Source organism: Cryptosporidium bovis, assembly GCF_009768925.1.
Source record: "Cryptosporidium bovis isolate 45015 chromosome Unknown contig_10, whole genome shotgun sequence".
In the NCBI taxonomy this organism is placed as follows: Eukaryota; Apicomplexa; class Conoidasida; order Eucoccidiorida; family Cryptosporidiidae; genus Cryptosporidium; species Cryptosporidium bovis.
This window is the reverse complement of record NW_027125029.1, coordinates 93,507-115,316: the sequence shown is the minus strand read 5'-3', so window position 1 is coordinate 115,316 and position 21,810 is coordinate 93,507. Positions and strand designations below refer to the sequence as shown.

The window sequence follows — 21,810 nt, the reverse complement described above, 5'->3', positions numbered from 1 at the left end:
GTTTATATACTGGCTTGGCTAAGTATTTTGTTAGACAGGACTGTTGGATGCCAGTATGTGTGTTATGAATGTAAAAACAATTGCAAGAGTAATAAAAGCGAGCAGGGTATTTATGATAAATGAGTAATTTAGTATACAATATTGTTGTTTAGCTGTTGAATAACGACATAAATTGATAAAAAAGATGTCAGAAGTTCCACTTAAAAGTAAAATGTCCTCACTCCCTTTGTCAAAAGGTGTTTTACCATCTAAAAATTTGAATGGTACTTCTGAAATAAAGAAGGCACCACAAATATTATTACAGAAGAAGGCAGCATTAAAAGGTGGAGACTCCTTGGTTAAAAAGCAGGTAGTTACTCCGTCTACAAAAATAGTCACTCCAACAAAACTAGCAGTAGGCAAAGATATGGCGATAATAGAGAAGAAGGCTTTACCTGCAAAAAAGCAGATTCAATTATCGCCTCCTGTTTCAAAGCCGTCAATTCTGAAGGAGGTCGACACAGGTATTCCATCCAAATTAGATATGAAAGCACCAACTAAAACAGAGAGTAAATTAGGATTAAAAACAAAAAACGATGGTGTGAAAACACAAACAACAACAACACCTCAATTGAAGTTAGCTGATCAAATTCAAGTCAAATCAAATGTGTCACCGAATAATGTGAACGAGAGTCCAAAAGAAGAAAAACCTTTACTTAAAACCTCTGAAACTAATAATGAATGTTTGAAACTACCACCACCAAATAATATAAAAGTTTCAGCAACAAGTCCAACGTTAAATTTAAATAACAATCATAATTTAGTTGTAAAAAATACGCCTATGAAGGATTCATATTCCAGTGTTATATCTAAAAATAATGAGCTACCTCCGACACACAAATGCGTTCAAAACAATACAAATAATACCGAAAGTTCAAATATAACAAATATGCAACTCTTGGATCCTGCAATTTGGCAGATGGTTACGACTATTGCAACTATTTGCAGTACGGCTTGTCAGAATAATTGCAGAAGCACAAGTAGGCATTGCTGTAAAAGACGCCATTCAAGGAAGAACAAAAAGGATAATGATTCAATAGAAAAAAATGTGAGTACAGGAGTAAAGGAATGTTCAAAAGATAATGAACTGAAGCAAGAGGAGGAGCCAGAAATGAAGGTTACAAGACAAAAAGTTACTGGGAAGAAAGACGGAATGGGTAATCAGTGTGAAAACATTGTTAGTGGTACAAAGTGGCATGGAATAGAAAAAAAATTAGCTAATATAAGGGGATTAAGGGATTTAAATGTAGATAGTGGCGACTACGATGACGAACTTATTGAAACTAATAATTATTTCTCACAAGGAGCCAGCCAACCAAGATATTATGAAGAAGATGAATTTCCAACTGAGATTCCTACTATGGGTAGTAGCAGGAGATATTTAGCAAAAGAGGGAATTTATAAGAGTTCAAGGTTCTCGAAAAGTCCATTTGTAGGTGGTCTTTCTGCTGCAAGGAGAAGACCATATAGTAGTTTGACAGAAATGGCTGCATATTTTTCCAATATCGAGCCGCAGGATCAAAATGATGTCATTGTAATGTTGCTTGCATGTAGAAAATTGGAAAAACAAATCGAAGAACAACAAGTTATAATGCAACTACTTGAACATGATTTAAGAGAAGCACAATCCCTACTTAGATTCCCTCCAGAATGGAGGTCACTTAATAGTGTAGACATTATTGGACACCCTCCGTTGCCCATAGGCCAAATTCCACCTACAAGTGACCCCCCGTACGTTTCTAACCACCCAGGAGCAGAATCACCATGGGTGGTGAAGAGACCAAAGGAAGGTTTACCTTCAAGATCACCAACTAAACTCTAATTTTTAATTACTACACTACATCTTCTTTTCCCTAGAAATAATACCATGCTATTTACAATTTAAAATTAAAACTACGTGTCACATCTACGTGTCTATTATACTGTTATGGAACTTCGGTAGTGAACTTAAAAACGACGGGGAGCCGCGCGACGGCACCCCGCACCCTCGCACTGATCACCAACACTCATCGGAAAACTGCACTAGCCGGTAATCGAAACCGGGCCGACGCAATGGGAACGCGTCATCCTACCACTAGACTACTAGTGCTTCCCGGCTCCGGCTTTTTTTTTTAAATAACTAGGTGTTTGGGCGGCAAACAGCTTTGCATATTAGCCGCGATTTTCCCGCCTCTTTGTGTGAGGTGCATGTATTTGGATTTTGTAAAAAATGACGTATTATAAAAGTCTAATCCGTATTGCACCCTAATACATGCAATATGTAATTATACGTTGCTATACGCGAGTGTATAAGTCTGTGAAATCAATTGCATGATATTGTCAAATCCAGAGAGTAGCAGAAGGGCATATTGTGCATTTTGAATGCACTTGCAATAGGTAATTTTGATAGGTAGTTTTTTGTCATAAAATTAACGCTGTACAATAATAAGTCTACCATCTGCAACACCAAGTATATAGGTTCTGTAGACTCGCGTGATTTGGAACGAAAAGAGTTGAAGAGATTCTTTGCAGTTAGGTGTTTAGGTAAGACTTATTCAAAATGGTAAACATGAGAGTGAGCTCATCCGCAATAGCCATTTTGGCTATGATTTTGAATCCGCTTTATGTATTTGCATTCAAGTCAAGTAATCAGATGGAAATGCAAATTGAATCATCTGGTGCAGTTGTAAAGGGAGCTTTCGTAGTTCCTCCAATTCCTTCAGATATGGATAGAGAAACATTTATGTTGGTTGACTCAACTGGAAAGAAGTTTGATCAGTACACAGGTATTCATTCAGGATCTAACACAACTTCAGAAGCCTTTATTGCTCCCTTTAAATTAGATCCTTCCGGTGTACCAATTGAACCAAATACAAGATTGATGATTGATCCGATTTCATTGTTATTGTTTGACAATTCAACCAATGAGATTGTAAATCCATCCACAAATGAAGTTTTGGAAGGCTCAGTTGCAGGTATCAGAAGTGATTCTTGTTTCACAGTTGAGTTGAATATGACATCAACAACTGGATTCTCACCTGATGAGTCTATGAACTGGGAAGTAAGTGTGAACAATGGTGAACTCAAAGATCCAAGTAATAAGAACACTATAAGCGGTTCTAGATCTTGTGCATGGAAACATGGTTACTCTGTAGATGCAACCACTGGATTTAGAATCGATCCAAATACTGGTTTACCGACAGATCCATATTCAAATTGTCCATTCAACCCGGTTACTGGGCATTTGGTAAGTAGGATTACCGGTAAAGAGCTTGAAGGCTCATATGCAGGTGTTTATAGATCTGGAGATCTTAAGACAAGGGAGGCGGATGCAAATACAAACTTTTTATTGGTTGATCCAAAAATTAATGTACCTTGTAACTCCGAGAATTCATTTGAATCAGGTCAAATATTCGATATGGTGGAAAAGGTATATATTCCATTTACTGGTTGTCAAGGTGCTGTACACACAACAACAACAACAACAACAACAACAACAACAACAACAACAACAACAACTACTACCACAACAACAACAACAACAACAACAACTACTACTACTACCACAACAACAACGACAACAACGACAACAACAACAACAACTACTACTACTACCACAACAACAACTACTACTACCACAACGACAACTACTACCACAACAACAACTACCACAACAACAACAACAACTACTACTACCACAACAACAACAACAACAACAACAACTACTACTACTACTACCACAACAACAACAACAACAACAACAACAACAACAACTACTACTACCACAACAACAACAACAAAACAACAACTACTACAACTACCACAACTACTACAACTACCACAACTACTACAACTACCACAACTACTACAACTACCACAACTACTACCACAACAACTACTACCACAACAACAACAACGACAACAACAACAACAACAACAACAACTACTACTACTACCACAACAACAACAACAACTACTACAACTACCACAACAACAACTACTACCACAACAACAACAACAACAACTACTACCACAACAACAACAACAACAACTACTACTACTACAACAACTACAACTACAACTACGACCACTACAACCACAACAACTACTACCACAACTACAACGACAAAAAAACCAACTACTACTACTACTACAATCAATCCAATAATAACAACAACAACAAGAAGTCCCACGACAACAACAACGACAGCTTCTTTAGATGGTAGTTCACCAATTGCAACAACAACAACAACATTGAAACCGTTAGTTACAACAACAACAACAAGTGAGGTCACAACAACGACAACAGGTGTGGTCACAACAACAACAACAACTGCAAGAGTTGAAGTGACGACAACAACAACACAAGGCCCTGATATTGGTGATGTTGAATTGACACCAATTCCAATTGTAAAAAGTCTCGATAAATATACAGGAATGGAATACGATTACAACAGCGGTTTGTTGTTGGATGATAATGATGAACCAATTCCAGGCTCACAAGCAGGGCAAATTGCAAATAAAGACATTTGGACTCCAACCCAAACTCACAATCTGACAGGTCTACCAATAGACCCAATGGTAGGTTTGCCATTCGATCCAAAGTCTGGTAATATTGTGCATCCATATACAAATAAGACCTTATCTGGTGTATCGGTTTCACACTCTGCAGCACACAATTTAACAATAGAAACAGATCCAACATATGGTCTACCAATTGACACACTTACAGGTTATCCGATAGATCCTGTTAGTTTAATTCCATTTGACCCAGAGACAGGAGAACTATTTGATCCACTAACTGATGAAATAATCAATGGTACAATTGCTGGTATTATTTCTGGTATTTCAGCAAGTAGCTCACCAATATCAACAAACAAAGGTCAACTTGATGAAGCGACAAGAATGTTGATAGGTGAATATGGTGGTTTAATCAATCCACATACAGGAGTTATGGTCCCAGGTTCACTTGCACCTTCTGAACAAACACCATTCTCTATTGAGATAGAAAATGCTGGTATTATCCCACCTGAAGTCGCGGCAGCAAATGCAGATAAATTTAAACTTGCTATTCCACCAAATGTACCAGAATCTGTTCCAGAAAAGAACAAGAAATTCGATTCTATCTCAGAACTCATGTATGATGTTGAAACAGGTAGAATTATCGGTCCAGTTTCAAAAAGACCAATTCCAGGTTCAATAGCTGGTGATTTAAATCCAATTTTAGATACCCCAACTCAAACTGATAGCGTAACAGGAAAACCAATAGATCCAACAACAGGTTTACCGTTCAATCCAGCAACTGGTAGTCTGATTAACCCAACGAATAATAATACTATGGAAAATTCATTCGCAGGTGCATATAAATATTCGAAATCAAATGGAATTAAAACAGACAATATCTACGGTTTACCAATAGACGACAAGACTGGTCTTCCCAAAGATCCAGTGTCGAACATTCCATTTAACACAACTACAGGTGAACTCGTTGATCCAAGTACATATAATCCAATTGAAAACTCAACAGCAGGTATTATTTCTGGAAAACCAGGATCAGTTCCAGTTGAAAGTGAGGATGGTATATTGATAGACCCATCAACTAACTTACCAATAAATGAAAACAATCAATTAGTTAATCCAAATACAAATAGCACCATAAGTGATTCTGTTTCTGGTACAACTAAACCAAAGCCAAGCAGACCAGTTAATGGTGGAGGTATTGTTCCAGATGAAACATCTAAGGGACAAGCTGACAAGGGTAAAGAAAATCTTGTTTCACCACCAACTAATTCAATTAATAAAGATCCTGTAACAAACATGCAATATAGTAATTCTACTGGTAATTTGATTAACCCGAGTACAGGAGGCAATATTCCAGGTTCATTACCAGGCTCATTACATATTCCAATTTTCAATACACCGCAACAAACTGATAAGATTACAGGAAAGCCAGTAGATACAGTTACTGGTTTACCATATGATCCAAACACCGGTGAAATTATTGATCCATCAACAAAACTTCCAATTTCGGGTTCAGTTGCTGGTGATAAAGTACTTTCTGATATATACGACATTAATACCGATCCAGCTACAGGTTTGCCAATTGATGAAACAACAGGTTTACCAAGAGATCCAGTTAGTGGAATTCCACAACTTGAAAATGGTACATTAGTTGACCCATCAAATAATCAACAAATCCCAGGCTCACATTCAGGTTTCATTAGTGGTACTTCAGGAAAGCCCTCTACTGAAACTGATAAAGTTACGGGTAAACCGATCGATCCAAATACAGGTTTACCATTTGACGAGTCCACTGGTAATTTAATCAACCCAGAAACAGGGGAATTAATTGAAGGATCTCATTCTGGTACATACATGCCAGAACCAGGAGTTCCAGAAGGTGATAATGGTGGTGTTATTAAACCAGAACAAATATTGGATGCATTAAATAGATTGCCACAAACTGATGGTGAAGCGGGTGTTTCACACAAACCAGTTCCAGATGCGATTACTGATAAGCCAACAAATACATGGTGGAATAAGAATAGTGGACAAATTTATGGTTTGGATGGAGAGGAAACAATTCCAGGTTCAGTAGCATCTACAATTCATACTGCTCTCGGTACACCAACTCAGACCGATCCAGTAACAGGTTACCCATCTGATCCATCTACTGGTTTACCATTTATTCCAGGATTTAACACTATTATTGATCCAAGAACTGGAAAACAGATGAAAGGCAGTGCTCCATATGTCAGTGTATATGTTAAAGAAAAGAATATTAAAACAGACCAAGTTTATGGTCTTCCAGTTGATTCAAAAACCGGTTTCCCAATAGATCCAATCAGTGGTTTACCATTTGCTAGGAATGGGGAATTGATTAATTCATCAACTGGAACGTATTATTCAGGTTCAATTGCGGGTTATCTTTCAGGAAAAGCAGGTGTACAACCAAAATCAAGATCAGCTGATGAGTATCCGATTGACCCAGCAACAAATATGCCATATGATCCAAAAACAGGTAGTCTAGTTGATCCAAAATCTAATATTCCGATTGAAGGTTCTAAAGCTGGTGTATTTGCAACTGCTCCTGGAACGGCTGCACCAGGTAGTGGTGGTGTTATTCCTGAATCAGTTGCATTTGAGGCAGCAAAGAAATACTTCGATTCGAACAGCGGTGAAAGTGACGGTGGTGAATCTGAGGAAATACCACCAGAACCAGAATCATCTAATATTGCAATACAAGCCGCCGGTGGTGCTTCTGCTGCTGTAGGTTTGATAGCTGCTGGTGTTGGTGCTTGGTATGCAACGAGAAACCGTGAAGGAGAAGATGAAGACGATGATTATGCAGACGGGTTCGAAGCGGAGTATGAGGAGGAGGAGGAGGAGGAAGAAGGAGATGAGGCTGCAAATGAAACAGTTGTAACAATTGAGCGTGATTCCTCATTCTGGAATGAATCTTAAGGCAGAATTTATCGAACAAATGTAAGGATCTTGTAATGTATTCCCGATGAAATTACTTTTCTTACAAATGTTTGCTTAAAACTACATTTCCTATAACAAATAAGAGAAAAATATTAGAGGATAATATGTACAACACAATGAAAATGTGGAAAATATATGATCTAGAAATAAATACATTAACAAAATATGTCCTAAACAACTATTCGAAACGACTAAAGACACAACACTGCCTGCAACTTTCTCTAATATCATAAATCTTTCTAGTATTGATTACAATAATTTGGTGAATAGACGAAGAAAAGAAAAAATAACACATTGAGTTAATTCTGAGATATATGATATAAACAATAAAGGAAAAATACAAAATAAGTAAAATATTATTCTCAGAAAGTTGTAGAAAGTTAGAAAGGGAATTGTATTTACTGCTATTAATGTAATGCTAAATAAAGTGATTATTTCATACTTTGACTTTTTTTCCTCTCTTCTGCCTATTTGTTCATTTGAATCATCTCGTTTTCAGCAATAATATTAACGTCTTCTTTTCTGGTTTTTATACACTTCTCCAAAATCTTTACTTTCTTCTCCAAGGATTTGTTTCTCAAGTTAGCTTCATTGATTCTTTGAACTATGGTATTTATTAGCTCTGATATCTGCATTGTAATTTCTGAGCTGTTTTTTTGGTCAATATGTGACACTTTTGTAATATCAAGGTTATATTGTTTAAATTCTAGTATTTTCTCTTTGATGAACTCCTTGATTTTTTTGGACTCCTCGTTGTACTTTTTTAAATGCTCTTTTTGGATGTAGTTACTGTTGCTGTTTAGTTTGCTTTCATATTTGATTAGCTCTGATTTTTCACAATGATTCTCAGAACAATAACTTTTCATATCTTTAATGTTATTTTCAAGTTTGTCGATATATTCATACAATTCACTAACAGAGATGTTTTGAATTCGATTAGGGGTTTTTAATGCTTCATTTTCTCTTTTAAGTTCATACATTTCTAACTCAGCCTTCGAGAGTTGATTTATTGTTTCTGTATGTATTTGATCAATCTCCTCATATTTTTGTTTTAACTGATCATTTTCCTGAATAGATTCGTTATATTTAGCACTTATTTCAGCTAACACAATCTCCAAATTCATATACTTGTTGTTTAAATCCGCATATTTATTTTTCATATCCTGATTCTCTTTTGCTAGATTATCCCTCTCAATTATAAGCTGAGTATTCAATAAATCGCGTTTAATATTTTTAGTGTTAATTTCAATTTGAAGTTTTGATTTAACATTTTCATACTCATCTTTTAATTTATTTCTTTCTTCTTTTTCAATGAATAATTCTCTTTGTAATTGTTCAACGACTGTTTTTAAAGGAAACTTTTCATCATTCTTCTCTTTTAGCTGTTCATATAGGGACTTCATGTCTTTAAAATATTGTTTATTTGTTTCTTCTAATAACTTCAGTACTTTTTTATTCTCATTTTCCAACTCAAGTATTTTAACCTGGTGTATTCTTGTTTCGTTATTTTTATCTATGCTTTTGTTATTTGTAATGTTCTGAATATTTTCCAACTTTCTTGAACTTAGATAATTTGATGGTACTTTTTTTTCTGTACCAGACTTTATATAACCATTCTTTCCTTCGCCTTTTCTTAAAAATGAATGACGATTTACCCTTGCCTCTTTTAATGCCATTGTAGACGATACAGTTGGCTTTAAATATGTAAATTTATTTTCAGATAGGTTTGATGAACTTTCTGAATCTAGTACTTGAATATCGTATGTTACTTTATAATTTTCTCCTTCCTGATCACTTAGCTGGAAAGTTGTGTTACTCGGTATATGATGCTCGCTAACTTGACAAACGGTTAAATCTTTAGTTTTTGAGTTCAATTCTAAATTTTCATGCTCAGAATCATCAGATTTTATAGACTCATATGATTTTTCTTCCTTTGAGGTATTACCTTCAGCTGTATTGTCTAATACTGCCACATTTTGTATAATGCTCATAATTAAACATTTTTCTTTCGAGCTAACATTAGAAAACTTAATTTCACCTTTTGTACGTATCATAACCTCTTCCTCATTAATATACAAATTTTTAAAAAAAATGGTATCGTCCAAATACATGACACAAATGTAATTGCAGAGCGGATGAAATGACTTAAAAGTTTTGCCTTTAACGGTATTTTTAATCAAAATTACCTCCATTGTTTCATAATTAAATGAGTAAATGTGAGTAAATCCACTTAATATGTTTGACTCACTGGAACCACAGGTTTCACAAGTAAATAGTATTCCCAAAAAAATAAGATTCTTTTGTGTGGCAATTGATTTTATTACCACACTACAATGGTCTTCACTACAAGTGTGATCTCTAGTTATGGACTCAATATTTAAATTTTCTACTGACTCTAAATTATCACTCACAGCTTTCTTAGATAAACTCCAATAATAAACTAGGTTGTTTTCCGTCAAACATACCGAAATATCAGTTCCAGCAATTATTTTTGTTATTTTATCAGATACACCTTTAACCAAGTTAGTTTTTGTTTCAATGGTATTTTCTTGAAATTCAGAATCACTGAAAATTTGAATAGAGTATAAACTATTGTTAGATAACAGAACCAAAATGTGGTTTCTACCACTAGAAATGCTCCTGATTGTAGACTCCCAGTCTTTCATTATTATTGGTGTCTTTTGATTTATCGTTTCTTCGCAAAAATTGTTTATTGCAAGCATTGAGAACGCCCAAATGTACAAACTGTTATTTTCAGTAAAACATGAAAAGTGATTTGAACCACATGAAAGATCACAAACATACTCATCAATACCTACTATTGGAATAGGATTAATTACCAAGTCATTTCTGTCTTTTATTTCCTTGTTCCATGCCCAACAATATAAGTAACCCTGATCAGTTACAAAACCGGAAAACAATTCTCCAGAGGAAAGTTTTGTCACATCTACATTACAAACAAATGCTTGGGGCTGAGGAGACGCATTTACTGAGCCATCCGAATTTCTGAGAAATTCCTCATGCCAAACATAAAATGCCCTGGTCATTCTTTGAAGTTCATTGTGTATTGGATTCATTTCAACAAACAAATTCAATCAATAGAAACTAAAGTGAGGGAGTAACCATCTATTATAAATGTTAGAAATATATATATTTTCTTTTACAATAGGTAATCTATTATAATCTCAAAAAATAAACATGTGGTTGTTTTTTCAAGATTGCCGCCGAAACATAAATGATAAAACAATGTAACAATAATAATTGATAATCTAACTTTTTTCAAATGCACTATAACTAATTGCTAACAAAGCTTTTTTTCAGTTGTTCTTTCAACTCTTTCACAAACAGGTTAGTCTCACACCCATTCTCGATTGCTTCCATTGCATTCACTACTCTTGTTATGATTTTTTCCCTTGATTTATTTGATCTTTTTAATTTAAAACTCAATATCTGTATCTGGTCAAGCATAAATAAACTCAACTGTCTTAAGTTTTCATTACTATTTTCAGGCATATCAAAAATGGTATGCCTTGAAGATAAAGAATTAATTAAATCAATCAGTTCGTTTCTTTCTTCAATAATCATTTTTAGTTCACCACTTAGTTCTAAAACTGTTTCTTGATTTACAAGTTTGGACAATATTTGAGATATCTCTGGATAATTGTTTTTACTAATTTTGTTCATGTAAGCATCGTTGCAAATATTAATTATTTGATCTATTTTGTTGTACAGTTCAGATTTTTTAGAATCCTTTAGTTGTCTTGATAAGGTGTTGACTTCATAAAATTCTTTCTTTTTTAACTCATTAATTATGTTATTTAGACTGATTATCGTTGCCTTCATCTCATTTTGTTTTGCAGTCGATAATTCATAATTTCTCTCCCAATTCAACTCTTTTTTTCTTAATTCATTGTATTGTAACTTTAATACGTTGAATTCATTTTTCTGCTTGTTTATAATTTCAATTAACTTGTCTTTTTCTTGGAAACGTTCTTCGTCCAATAAATTTTCAATCAGGATATTGTTGTTAGAGTTTTGTTTATATAGTTCTTCTGCAATCTTGTTTTTTGGGTGATTAGACTCTTCAGAATGGTGATAGCACTTTAAATCTGAATATTCATCTCTGCAGTTTAAAATCGTGCTACTGTAATAATTCTCTGTGTGTTCATTCGAAATATTCCCGTTTAAGTGAGTTTTAAAGTCATTCTTATATATGTTCTCTCTATTTAAGTCAACTCTTAACTTGCAGCAGGAATCATTAGAAGAATTAGGGTAGGTAGAGCTAAGAGAAATATCATTGAGAAGGTAATTACTTTCCCTTTCAGTTGCCACAAAACTATTTCTTGGGCTTTGTGGATACATGAATCATTTATAGTTATAAACCTATTGAATGTTTTTTAAATAGAACAAGAAGATAAGCAAAATGATAAAATCAAATACTATTATAACGATTATAAAGTGTGTTACTCTTAGACCTGTTGAGCACACGTACAGTCTTATGAAATAACAGCTAAAGGTTTTTAAATTATTAATGTTATGCACAATATTTTTGAGATTCTCAGAACAATAACAACAAAATAGCGCGTTTGACCAAGAAGAATGAATAAATAAACAACAGAGATCCAAATACCGTACAACTAGAATAATAACAATTTACCTACATCCACAACATCACTTTTGCACGTCTAAAAGAATAATTTATCTATTAATAAATTACATGCCATATTAGGCGGCACGCCGTTGCCGCCCTCCATATTAAGTTTTATTGAGGAGTATATAGGGCACAATAAATCAAGGTAGATAATTCGGAACAAAATAGGAATAAAACAATTATAAATATTCAAAATAGTATTGCTTGTTCTTTTAGTTAGTCTGAGATGAGTTGTCAGAAGGAAAAAGTACAATTTGGTTAGTTAGTTGTAAATTATTTGAACATACTCCTTTATTAACGATTTCAGATAAGAGAGCAGCTGAGGCTTTGAGCATAAGAGCTAAGTATCCAAATAGAATACCAGTAATTTGTGAGAAGTCATCTAAATGTGATTTGCCGGAAATAGAGAAAAAAAAGTAAGTTTTTTTTATTGTAAGTATTTAAATTTCAGTTTCACTAATGTAGATTTCTAGTGCCAATGAACATGCTTGTTGGGGAGTTTAAGTATATTATTCACAAGCATATCACTCAGTCAACTGCAACACAAAGCAATGGTTTAAAGATACCAACAACATACGAAAAAACTATATATTTATTTGTAAACAATACTATTCCTAAGGCAGGATCACTTATGCAAGAAGTTTACGAACAATATGTTTCTGACGACGGATTTTTATATCTACAATATGGATCAGAAAATGCATTTGGATCTTTGAATTAATTTTCATAGTAAAGATTTAATATTTAAGACTATATTTTGCACATTTTTGAGGCATTTTTACCTAAAGGCTGATGTTAGATCCTCGTCGCTATCACCACTCGAATAAGTAATATTCATGCTTTGAGAGGTTACTTTATCTTCCGATTCATCATTAAATGTTTCTCCTCCAACTCTATATGAAGTATCATACTCGTTTTGATTAGAGGTTGGGATGTTAAATATTTTCCAAAAAAATATATTTCCATCTTCGCTAGCAGTTATAAAGTTTAGGTTTTTAGACGATGAGTTACTCTCTTTCATTAATTCCTCTGGAATAGCAGATATGTAGTTTATAGGACCTGAATGGATTTCATAAGAGAAAATCAGTTTAGGAGGCATTAGTTTTTTATTTATATTTAGTTTAAATAGTGACAATAAATTCGTTCCACCAATTAATAGGTAATCATTGCCATGCAGATAAAGTGAATTGATAATTCCTATGCTCATATCTGAAGAGAAACTCGGATCAATTGATCTCAGTGGTTGACTATCTTTTACTGCACAAGATGCCTGCTTCGCGTTTATTTCAATTTTGTATAACTTTACAATATTTGAATATGCAACTAATAGAATATTCCCAACGTTTGCAATGCATGACACTTGGATTCTAGAGTTGTTTGGTGGACTTATATCTGTAATAAAATATGGTGGTTGGGATACCATATCTAATATTAGAACTTGTCCAGAAGACGAACCAAAAAACCCTATCTTACCATGTTTGCTCTCTAAATGACAGCATGTAAGTCTCGAGTTGTTTAAACGCTTATTTAAATTCCCACCAGAAATCACCTTCATTTGCTCGTAGCAAAATAACCGTACACTGTTATCACTTCCGATTGAAAGAGAGTGTTTATGGCTCGATTTTTTATCTGACAAAAACGGGGTATGAATTTGAACTATATTAGCATTATGAAGTTGAATACTTGACTTATTACCATCTAAATGTACAACTGTTTGCATTTTTGGCTGAGAAAATACAGATTTATGAATCTCAATATTACCACTATCTGTAGTAACATAAATAGTGTCTTGACTTGGGATATAAACCAAATTTTTGCATTTAAAGGGAAAACCTGAATATAGTAAACAATTAAACCTTGAAGACGGGATAGTATTGTTCGTGGTCAAGCTGTGTATTGCATTAGGATAGCTAACGTTAGAATCGGGAATTAATAAATCCTCGTTTGTAGTTTTTGATCTATGAGAAAACATGTCCCAAACAAAAACTGCACCCGTCTCTTCTGCCTCAATAATACTCCAAACTTTTCCTAATCTTGACAAGGGTGAACTTTCTTGGTAGCCAAGAAATAGTAGAGGGTTATTGGTAAAAGGAACGTTTTCAAAATACAGTGTAGTTACAGATTGCTTAATGCAATTAATTTCTGCAAGGAGCTGCAGTTTAGACAAATTTAGGTTTAATTTCACCAATTCATGTTCTGGGAGCTGAAGAAATTTTAGAAACAGAGGTGTAGAAACAACGTCGTGCCTAGATAATAATATTTCCAAGTATAATTGAAGGCCTCTGATTCTTTCGTTTATGAAATTAAAGTCTTGGTTATTTGAAAAAAATGTTTTCGGAGGCAGGGAAGGAAGTAGATTCAAGCCCTTTTCAATCAATAAGGACTGAAGAAGTGCAAAATCACTGTACCGTTTCTGAATTTCATATGTGTGGTTCGAAACAGTCACTGATATCTTATAGAAAATTTTACCATCTACTATTTTCCACTCCAGTATTTTTGCAACAACCACATTTTCCATTTTGGTATAGATAACTAACTTCTCTCCTCAAAATAATCCATAACTCCTCTTTATTTTGTCAGTTATTGAAAATTCAACACACAAATACTTATGAATTATTTATTTTGGTCCAAATTTAATCATTTGACAAATTTGGGAATGATAACGAAAAAAACCCGATTGGGGATAAAGTAGGGGGCCTATTTTTTAAAGGTAACTGAAAAGGATCTCAAAATAAAACTAACCGCCTAGGATTTTGCAGGAACAGGAGTCTCTGACAAAAAATTGTTTATTATCTAGAAAAAAATATCGTTGAGTTGTATAAGTTGATAGGCATGACACATTTAATAACCATTTTTTAAAAGTAATCCTCTTCCGGGATATAGCCTCTACAAGCAATTTAACAGCGAAAATACTATAGGGAGAGGGGGAGGGAGGGAAGGGTTGCAGGCTCTTAAATTGTGTATAAATGAAAATTTTAAATTGAGGCGATCTTGCTCTCAAGAAACAAGGCAGTTGTTTGTCGCATGTATATCTCCATATTGTTACTGATTATTTAATTCCACCACATTTTCGTTTTGTGCATTGCAACTGCTTTAAAGAGTCGTTTTAAATCCTGAGATTTATAGATAATTTGCAAGGAGGCGAATGAATAAAATCAGGTGAAGAGAATTAAAGGTGTGACTTTTAGGTTTGTCTGATATTGAAAACTACAATTTTATCATCAAGTTCGGGTTTTGCTTTCAAAAAGTACATTTTCTCACAACAATTAAGAAAAATGGAACATGCGAATTATAAAATGAGTTTACACCGAAGCAAAAAAAGTGCTTTCAATATTTTTCCTAAATGAATAACCTTATTCTTGAGAGTGTACAAGTAAAAATTGTTAGTATAATATTTTGTGCTTTTAACATTATTTGCGGCTCTCTGACTGCCTTATTTTCTTTCCTACCGCCTCGGGCTTGATTTTTAAAAGCAATTATTCCGTTTATATTATAATGGTAGTCCTTAAATCGGGATCACCTGCAGACCTCAGGAGGTTTATGGATAAGAAACTAGAGAGTAAGTTGGTATACTTTCCCAAGTTGAGCTTGCATTACTAATTCTTTCTTTTGTAGTGAAACTGAATGGCAATAGACACATAATAGGCCTTCTTAGGGGATATGATAACTTCATGAACTTGGTCCTAGAGAATACAATTGAAGTGAATAAATCAGAAAGCAAAGAAATTGGCACTGTGATTATAAGGGGAAATTCAATTCTAATGTGGGAGTGTTTAGATAAAGTGAAAATATGAATGGTCAAATAGTGATAATTGATGAAATAGTATTGTAGATTTCAGTCTGACTACTAAAAATTAGATATGCGAAAACGGAAATTTAACTTGTTGTCATAGATACATCTTCCGAGTACATTCTACTCAATAAGATTCCATATTTTTATTGTTTTGTCGCATTCCGCTGTTAATAATATAGTTTCTGACTTGTCAAATTTACAGTCGAGTATTGAGTTTTCCGATTCCATAGATCCTGGATAAATGTTACTTTGAATAGTGTCATATTTTACTCCAGTGTCTAAATCCCAAAAGTGTAGCTGCCCATTTCCACATCCAGCAGCTACAACTGATTGCTTACCACGAGAGATAGTGGCGATTGAATTAATAATAGAATTTGAGCCAGTAATGTTTTTTTGATGACTACAATTTTCACCTTCCCAAACTTTAATTCCATCAGCACCGGCAGATAAAAGTGAATAGTAAACAGGATGCTTAGCTAGGGAACGTATGGGTTTGCTGTGATGAGTTAGAACATTTCTGGTCTTTCCGGCGACAATATCCCACGTTCTAATAGTTCTGTCATAACTCCCACTAACAAGTTGTGGTTCTATAGACTGCATTATAAGACTTGAAACAGCACCTTTATGATTCATAAACCTGTATATATGTTCTTTCGTTCTTATATCCCAAAGTATAACATTTCCATCCCTTGAACCTGTTGCAATTATATCTAAACGAGGATGAATATCAAGGCAATAAACACCTGAGGAATGCCTTGCATAGTTTCTAACCACGCGATTCTGTTCAAGATCCCAGCACTTCGCTGTCTTATCTTCGCTACAAGTAAATAAGTAAGGATGCCTTTCACTGAATAATACCTTTCTAACAGTAGATACGTGTCCAATTAAGGTTAGTTTTAAATGTCCTGTGCTTAGGTCCCAAAACTTAATAAGTTTATCTGAGCTTCCAGTAACAAAGAAATCATTATTTATATTTACATCAATTGTTCTCACCCATCCTTTATGTCCAGTGATAACTTTGTTTAGTTTGAATTTTGGTTTCCATATATCGTCAGAAACATTCAAATCCAGTTCTACAGGCCTTTCTAAAATATTATTGCGCGAACCTTTGGTAATAGAATCGCTATTGTATAAAGAAAGAGTAGATTTTTGGATATATTCACTGTTTAGTGTGTTAATAGGATTCCTGTCCGCAAAAAATAGAGGACTATGAACTCTATTACTAATGCCATTATAACTGTAATTATTTCCTTTTGTATTGCAATATTCTGTGCGACTTTTATAAGATTTATTGAATTTATAATCCTGACATACAATTTCTCTTAGTGAACCATTTTCAGAAGAAAAAAAATTAAGATTCCGAAGCACGACTTTTTCGAGAAAATGAGGCATAAGTTTTAAAATATTTATATTTAGAGGGATTTTATTCAATATTTCACGTAAATTTGGAAATAAATTATTAGATTAAATAATTAAAAGGATTTCTATTTTATTGTCATATTCCGCGAAAAGAGCGCATCACAAATAAAAGCATAAAATGAAAATGAATAAGAAGGATGCAATTGAAACGTTAAAAACATATTTCGAAGATGCTGGATTAAATACAAAGTTGAGATGGGAAGATGCTGCGAAGCAAATAGGTGATGATGCTCCTCACCAAGCCCTAAGTAGCCTAAGTACTGGGGAAAAGAGGCAATTGTGGTCAGAGTATCAAAGTCAATCAAGGAAGAGACAAAGGGGAAAAGAAAGACAGAACAGAACAGATTCTGCTGATATGTTAAACCAATCAATCAAAGAGTGGGTACTAAATAATATAGGTTGTAATAATCTACTTAGGTTTCAAGATTTTGCAGGAAACTACTACGAGCAAAATTGGTGGAAATACATAACTGATTCAGAAAAGAATGAAATATTTCAAGAAACAGTTGAATATAATGAAAAAAATTTTTTTAACGAGGTTAAGCATGAGTACAATAATAATTCAAATAATTGTTTGTCTTTGTTTGATTCGGACACAAATATATTCCCAAATATAAATGATAAGGGGGTTGGGTTATTTAAGCTTACTATAAATAAACAGGTAATTAAACAATTGAATGCAGAAGTGATATGGAAGTTGATATATGAGAAATACTCTTCGGAGCATTTTTTTAACAGACTTTATAGAGATGATATATTGAAAATATATATAAAACTATTTAGGGAGAGGCTAATCAATTTGGAAAGAGAAATGACACAACAAATTGATAATAAAATGGTAAAATATAGAAAACTATTTTGGAAGTTAGTGAAAGAAGATATAATGTCTGGAAATATTGGACCAATCACAGATAATAGAAAAAGTTATTTTATATTTCCAGAAAGAAATGATATAGAGAGAGATTTTTACGATTCATTGATTCGAATGATTATAAAACGAGTAAATAGTAATCATACCGAATACAGAAAAGATGTTGTTTTTGAAGACTTTGTTAAATTTGTTGCTTTCCACATTTCTAACAAGAGAAATCAGAGAATATTACTGTTTTTACTTAGACATACAACTCAAGATGGTGAATATATTTATTGCATTGAAATGTTTTATTACATATTAGAATTACTTCAAGAGCTCTACTTTGAGATTTCGTCACAGTTTTCAGACACAATAAGAAATTCAAATGTCAGGTTTTCTTCATTCCAACATTTTAAAAGATATTTCTTGGTTAGAACCGATTTTTCATTACTAACTAAAAAGACAAAGTATCCCGTAGAGTTTGGGGATATAGTAGATAGAATTTTGTATATACTATATAGCGATAGACTTTTGTGAAGTAAGAGAACAAAAATTTAACGAAACGAGTTATAAATTTAATTTAAAAAAGACACAGTGATCTATAATAAATTTTGTATATTTCCGGGTAGTTTTAATATTCTAATGGAGTAGAAGTCCTCTATGGCAGATAACATTTTTTCATCCTCATCTGTAACTAGATTAATTGCGATTCCTGACCTCCCAAAACGCCCACTTCTTCCAATCCTATGGATGTATAATTCCTTGTTTATAGGTATATCGTAGTTTACAACCAGATTTACCTGTTGGACGTCAATTCCTCTTCCCCAAAGATCTGTTGTAATTAATACCCTTGTCTTTCCCTCTCTGAACTCTCTTAACACCTCTTCTCTTGAAATCTGCGGAAGATCTCCGTGAACAAAAGAAACAGTAAAGTGATTTTCTAACATTCTTTTACTAAGCCATTCTACCTTTGTTCTTGTATTGCAAAAAATAATAGACTGTGTTATTGCGAGTGAATCATATAAATCGCATAATGTTTCAAATTTCCATTTCTCCTCTTCGACTTCAACATAAAACTGTTTTATTTTATCCAAAGACACCTCTTCTCTTGGAATTAGTATCTTGAGTGGATTTCGCATAAATTTATTTGCCATTTCAATAATTTCTTCAGGTAACGTTGCTGAAACCAAAACTGTTTGGATTTTTGGAGGTAGATACTTGTAAATGTCATAAATTTGGGCTTTAAATCCGTAATCGAACATTTCATCAGCCTCATCTATAATTAAAAGTTTCATTTTATTCGTTCTTAAATATCCTTGCTCAATCATTTGATGTACCCTTCCAGGAGTGCCTGAAATTATCATAACACCACCTTGAAGTGCTTTTATATCATCTTTTAGTTTTCTACCACCTACACAAGAATGAGCCTTAACATCTAAATAGTCGCCTATTGATGTACATACTTTTTCACTTTGCTCCGCCAATTCCCTAGTAGGGGATATAATAAGAACTGTTGGAACTCTTTCTTTTATTCCAGAGCAAACTTCAAGAGCACCTACTGAGAAAATGCAAGTTTTCCCTGTTCCACTTTGAGATTGGACAATAACATCACGACCTTGAATTACTGGAACAATTGCACGTTTTTGTATCTCAGATGGAAATTCGAATCCATAACTGTAAATACCCCTGAGCAGGTTCTCTTTCAAGCCCATATCCTCAAAAGTGTGGTACACTTTGTACTGCTCTGAGGACTTATATACTGTTGACCCATTTCCAGCAACACTTATCGGCATGTCAACTTTACAAGTGTAAGCAATTTTAACTAAATGACATTTGCCGCCAAAAAGGATATTTAAAGACAGATAAAAAAAGTGAATGGAAATGCCAGTGAAAATATACTTAAAATATGAGAGATACTACTTAATTATGGCAGTAACTGCCTCGCAAGTGTCCATGTCAAACATACAGCAACAATAATCACTGACTTCTTGGGTGCAAAACTTAGTAACCTCTTGACAAATCAAACCCCCTGCGATAGATGAAATAGGTGAAATGGTAGTTCCCCAGAACTCATTGAATTCATTGTAAACATTTGTTAGTTCCTCATTGGTGATTTTTGGGTGTAATTTCATGTCTTTGGCGATCTCTGACAACTGAATTTCTGCCCCTTTGGCTTTATTTGAGGCCTTTTCACGCAGAATAACTAGAATTACTAAGATATATGGGTGTAGGTTTTTTATTTGCATTAGCTTTTCTTTGAATATCTTTTCGTTTAACTCTAAAATCTCGCTTAACTTAATATACTTGTTGTCGTAAAAAAGAAAAAATCTAGTACCGAGTGAAATTGAAAATGAGCAAAGCAATTTCTCTGAACTATATTTCTTGCTAACTGTTTTTGCAGTGATAATGTCTATCTCCTCATCTAATGAAACAACTATACCATTAAATTCGTTGCCTCTCACGTATTTTTCGCATAGATCTTCAGCTTTTAAATCACTTTCTAATATAGATATCTTTGCCATTGGATTAATCTCTGATAATTTACTTATACATGAGGTTCTGCTTTTTCCTATGTCATCCTGAGATAGGAGAAAGTTAAGTTCTAAGTCTTGATCGCGAACATTAATATTATCCCATAAAGCAACATTAATACCTTTTAGCGATCAATAAAACAAGAAATTTAAGTACAGTGAATTATTATTATTGTTCATTTGGACTTACCTGATAGTATTACGTCTTTAAGAAACTCAAAGTTAATTGGACTCAGCCCAAGAACAATAATGTTGCTTCCAATTATCCTAAAAGTCATTAATAATAACAAGCAAAAAGGTAAATAACCCCGGTTTTCTCACCTTTTTTGTGACTGAGTCCCCCATAGTCTTATTTGACGATCATATATTGCAACTTCATCCTCTGTTAAATTGATATTTACTTCCGTCATTGTTAATAGGAACCTAAACTACTGACAAATAACTTCTTGACATAATGAATATTTTACCCCGCTAATAAAGAATGAACATTCGCCACCTTAAAAAAATCAAAATTTAACCACAGAAAAAATAATAGATTTATTGAATAGGAGACAAGGAACGACTAAAAGATCTACTTCTACTTATATATTTGCATTTCATTGTGTTTTTTTCCATGAGTGATTTTTTCTCGATTTTGTCATTTGCAGAATTAGAACGTGAACCTTTGTCATTTAATAAATACCCTGAATTAAGAACATTTTTAGTTTTCAAAGGTTTACATTCATCTGTACTGCCCTCTTCTATTGGTATTCCTAGTAACTTGCTCATTACTTTCTTTTCCCGGGCGATATACGTTTCTCTCTCATTCTTTATATTTTCCGGTATAACTTTCATAATTCGAGTCGGATCAAACATATGCTTGCGAAAGCCATGTCTATTTGATCTGTGCCTTTTCATAAATAAATCTGATTGCAAACTTTGTCCGAGATAGTGCTCTCTTTCACTCCTAGGCATTGACTTCAAACTTTCCCAAGAAAAGTTTTCAGAGCCACCTCTCACTCCAGATTCCTTTAAAGTAAATAAATCATTAGAAAGATTCATGAATATAATTTACGTCCCA

General features: G+C 33.7%; 11 protein-coding genes across 11 annotated transcripts; 4 read left to right on the top strand and 7 right to left on the bottom strand.

The window, feature by feature from the left end:
* Positions 1-184: 184 nt before the first annotated feature.
* Positions 185-1,861, top strand: FG379_000340 (putative low complexity; the record flags this gene model as incomplete). The annotated part of the gene is made up of 1 exon (XM_067325750.1): positions 185-1,861. The coding sequence occupies one exon, from the start codon at positions 185-187 to the stop codon at positions 1,859-1,861; it is 1,677 nt and encodes a 558-aa protein (XP_067183294.1).
* Positions 1,862-2,587: 726 nt separating this feature from the next.
* On the top strand, positions 2,588-7,482 carry FG379_000339 (uncharacterized protein; the record flags this gene model as incomplete). The annotated part of the gene is made up of 2 exons (XM_067325749.1): positions 2,588-3,422; positions 3,449-7,482. The coding sequence occupies 2 exons, from the start codon at positions 2,588-2,590 to the stop codon at positions 7,480-7,482; spliced, it is 4,869 nt and encodes a 1,622-aa protein (XP_067183293.1).
* A 488-nt stretch (positions 7,483-7,970) lies between these two features.
* FG379_000338 (uncharacterized protein) lies at positions 7,971-10,580 on the bottom strand (the record flags this gene model as incomplete). The annotated part of the gene is made up of 1 exon (XM_067325748.1): positions 7,971-10,580. The coding sequence occupies one exon, from the start codon at positions 10,578-10,580 to the stop codon at positions 7,971-7,973; it is 2,610 nt and encodes an 869-aa protein (XP_067183292.1).
* A 217-nt stretch (positions 10,581-10,797) lies between these two features.
* Positions 10,798-11,865, bottom strand: FG379_000337 (rhoptry protein; the record flags this gene model as incomplete). Its single annotated transcript, XM_067325747.1, has 1 exon — positions 10,798-11,865. One exon carries the CDS (start codon positions 11,863-11,865, stop codon positions 10,798-10,800), a length of 1,068 nt encoding a protein of 355 aa, XP_067183291.1.
* A 515-nt stretch (positions 11,866-12,380) lies between these two features.
* Positions 12,381-12,875, top strand: FG379_000335 (uncharacterized protein; the record flags this gene model as incomplete). Its single annotated transcript, XM_067325745.1, has 3 exons — positions 12,381-12,411; positions 12,462-12,570; positions 12,620-12,875. The coding sequence occupies 3 exons, from the start codon at positions 12,381-12,383 to the stop codon at positions 12,873-12,875; spliced, it is 396 nt and encodes a 131-aa protein (XP_067183289.1).
* A 57-nt stretch (positions 12,876-12,932) lies between these two features.
* FG379_000334 (PX and WD40 domain) lies at positions 12,933-14,672 on the bottom strand (the record flags this gene model as incomplete). Its single annotated transcript, XM_067325744.1, has 1 exon — positions 12,933-14,672. One exon carries the CDS (start codon positions 14,670-14,672, stop codon positions 12,933-12,935), a length of 1,740 nt encoding a protein of 579 aa, XP_067183288.1.
* Positions 14,673-16,067: 1,395 nt separating this feature from the next.
* Positions 16,068-17,339, bottom strand: FG379_000333 (pleiotropic regulator 1; the record flags this gene model as incomplete). The annotated part of the gene is made up of 1 exon (XM_067325743.1): positions 16,068-17,339. The coding sequence occupies one exon, from the start codon at positions 17,337-17,339 to the stop codon at positions 16,068-16,070; it is 1,272 nt and encodes a 423-aa protein (XP_067183287.1).
* Positions 17,340-17,484: 145 nt separating this feature from the next.
* On the top strand, positions 17,485-18,756 carry FG379_000332 (uncharacterized protein; the record flags this gene model as incomplete). Its single annotated transcript, XM_067325742.1, has 1 exon — positions 17,485-18,756. One exon carries the CDS (start codon positions 17,485-17,487, stop codon positions 18,754-18,756), a length of 1,272 nt encoding a protein of 423 aa, XP_067183286.1.
* Positions 18,757-18,818: 62 nt separating this feature from the next.
* On the bottom strand, positions 18,819-20,012 carry FG379_000331 (eIF4A eukaryotic translation initiation factor 4A RNA SFII helicase; the record flags this gene model as incomplete). Its single annotated transcript, XM_067325741.1, has 1 exon — positions 18,819-20,012. The coding sequence occupies one exon, from the start codon at positions 20,010-20,012 to the stop codon at positions 18,819-18,821; it is 1,194 nt and encodes a 397-aa protein (XP_067183285.1).
* Positions 20,013-20,135: 123 nt separating this feature from the next.
* Positions 20,136-20,741, bottom strand: FG379_000330 (uncharacterized protein; the record flags this gene model as incomplete). Its single annotated transcript, XM_067325740.1, has 1 exon — positions 20,136-20,741. One exon carries the CDS (start codon positions 20,739-20,741, stop codon positions 20,136-20,138), a length of 606 nt encoding a protein of 201 aa, XP_067183284.1.
* A 546-nt stretch (positions 20,742-21,287) lies between these two features.
* FG379_000329 (uncharacterized protein) lies at positions 21,288-21,791 on the bottom strand (the record flags this gene model as incomplete). The annotated part of the gene is made up of 1 exon (XM_067325739.1): positions 21,288-21,791. One exon carries the CDS (start codon positions 21,789-21,791, stop codon positions 21,288-21,290), a length of 504 nt encoding a protein of 167 aa, XP_067183283.1.
* Between the last annotated feature and the right edge of the window lie 19 nt (positions 21,792-21,810).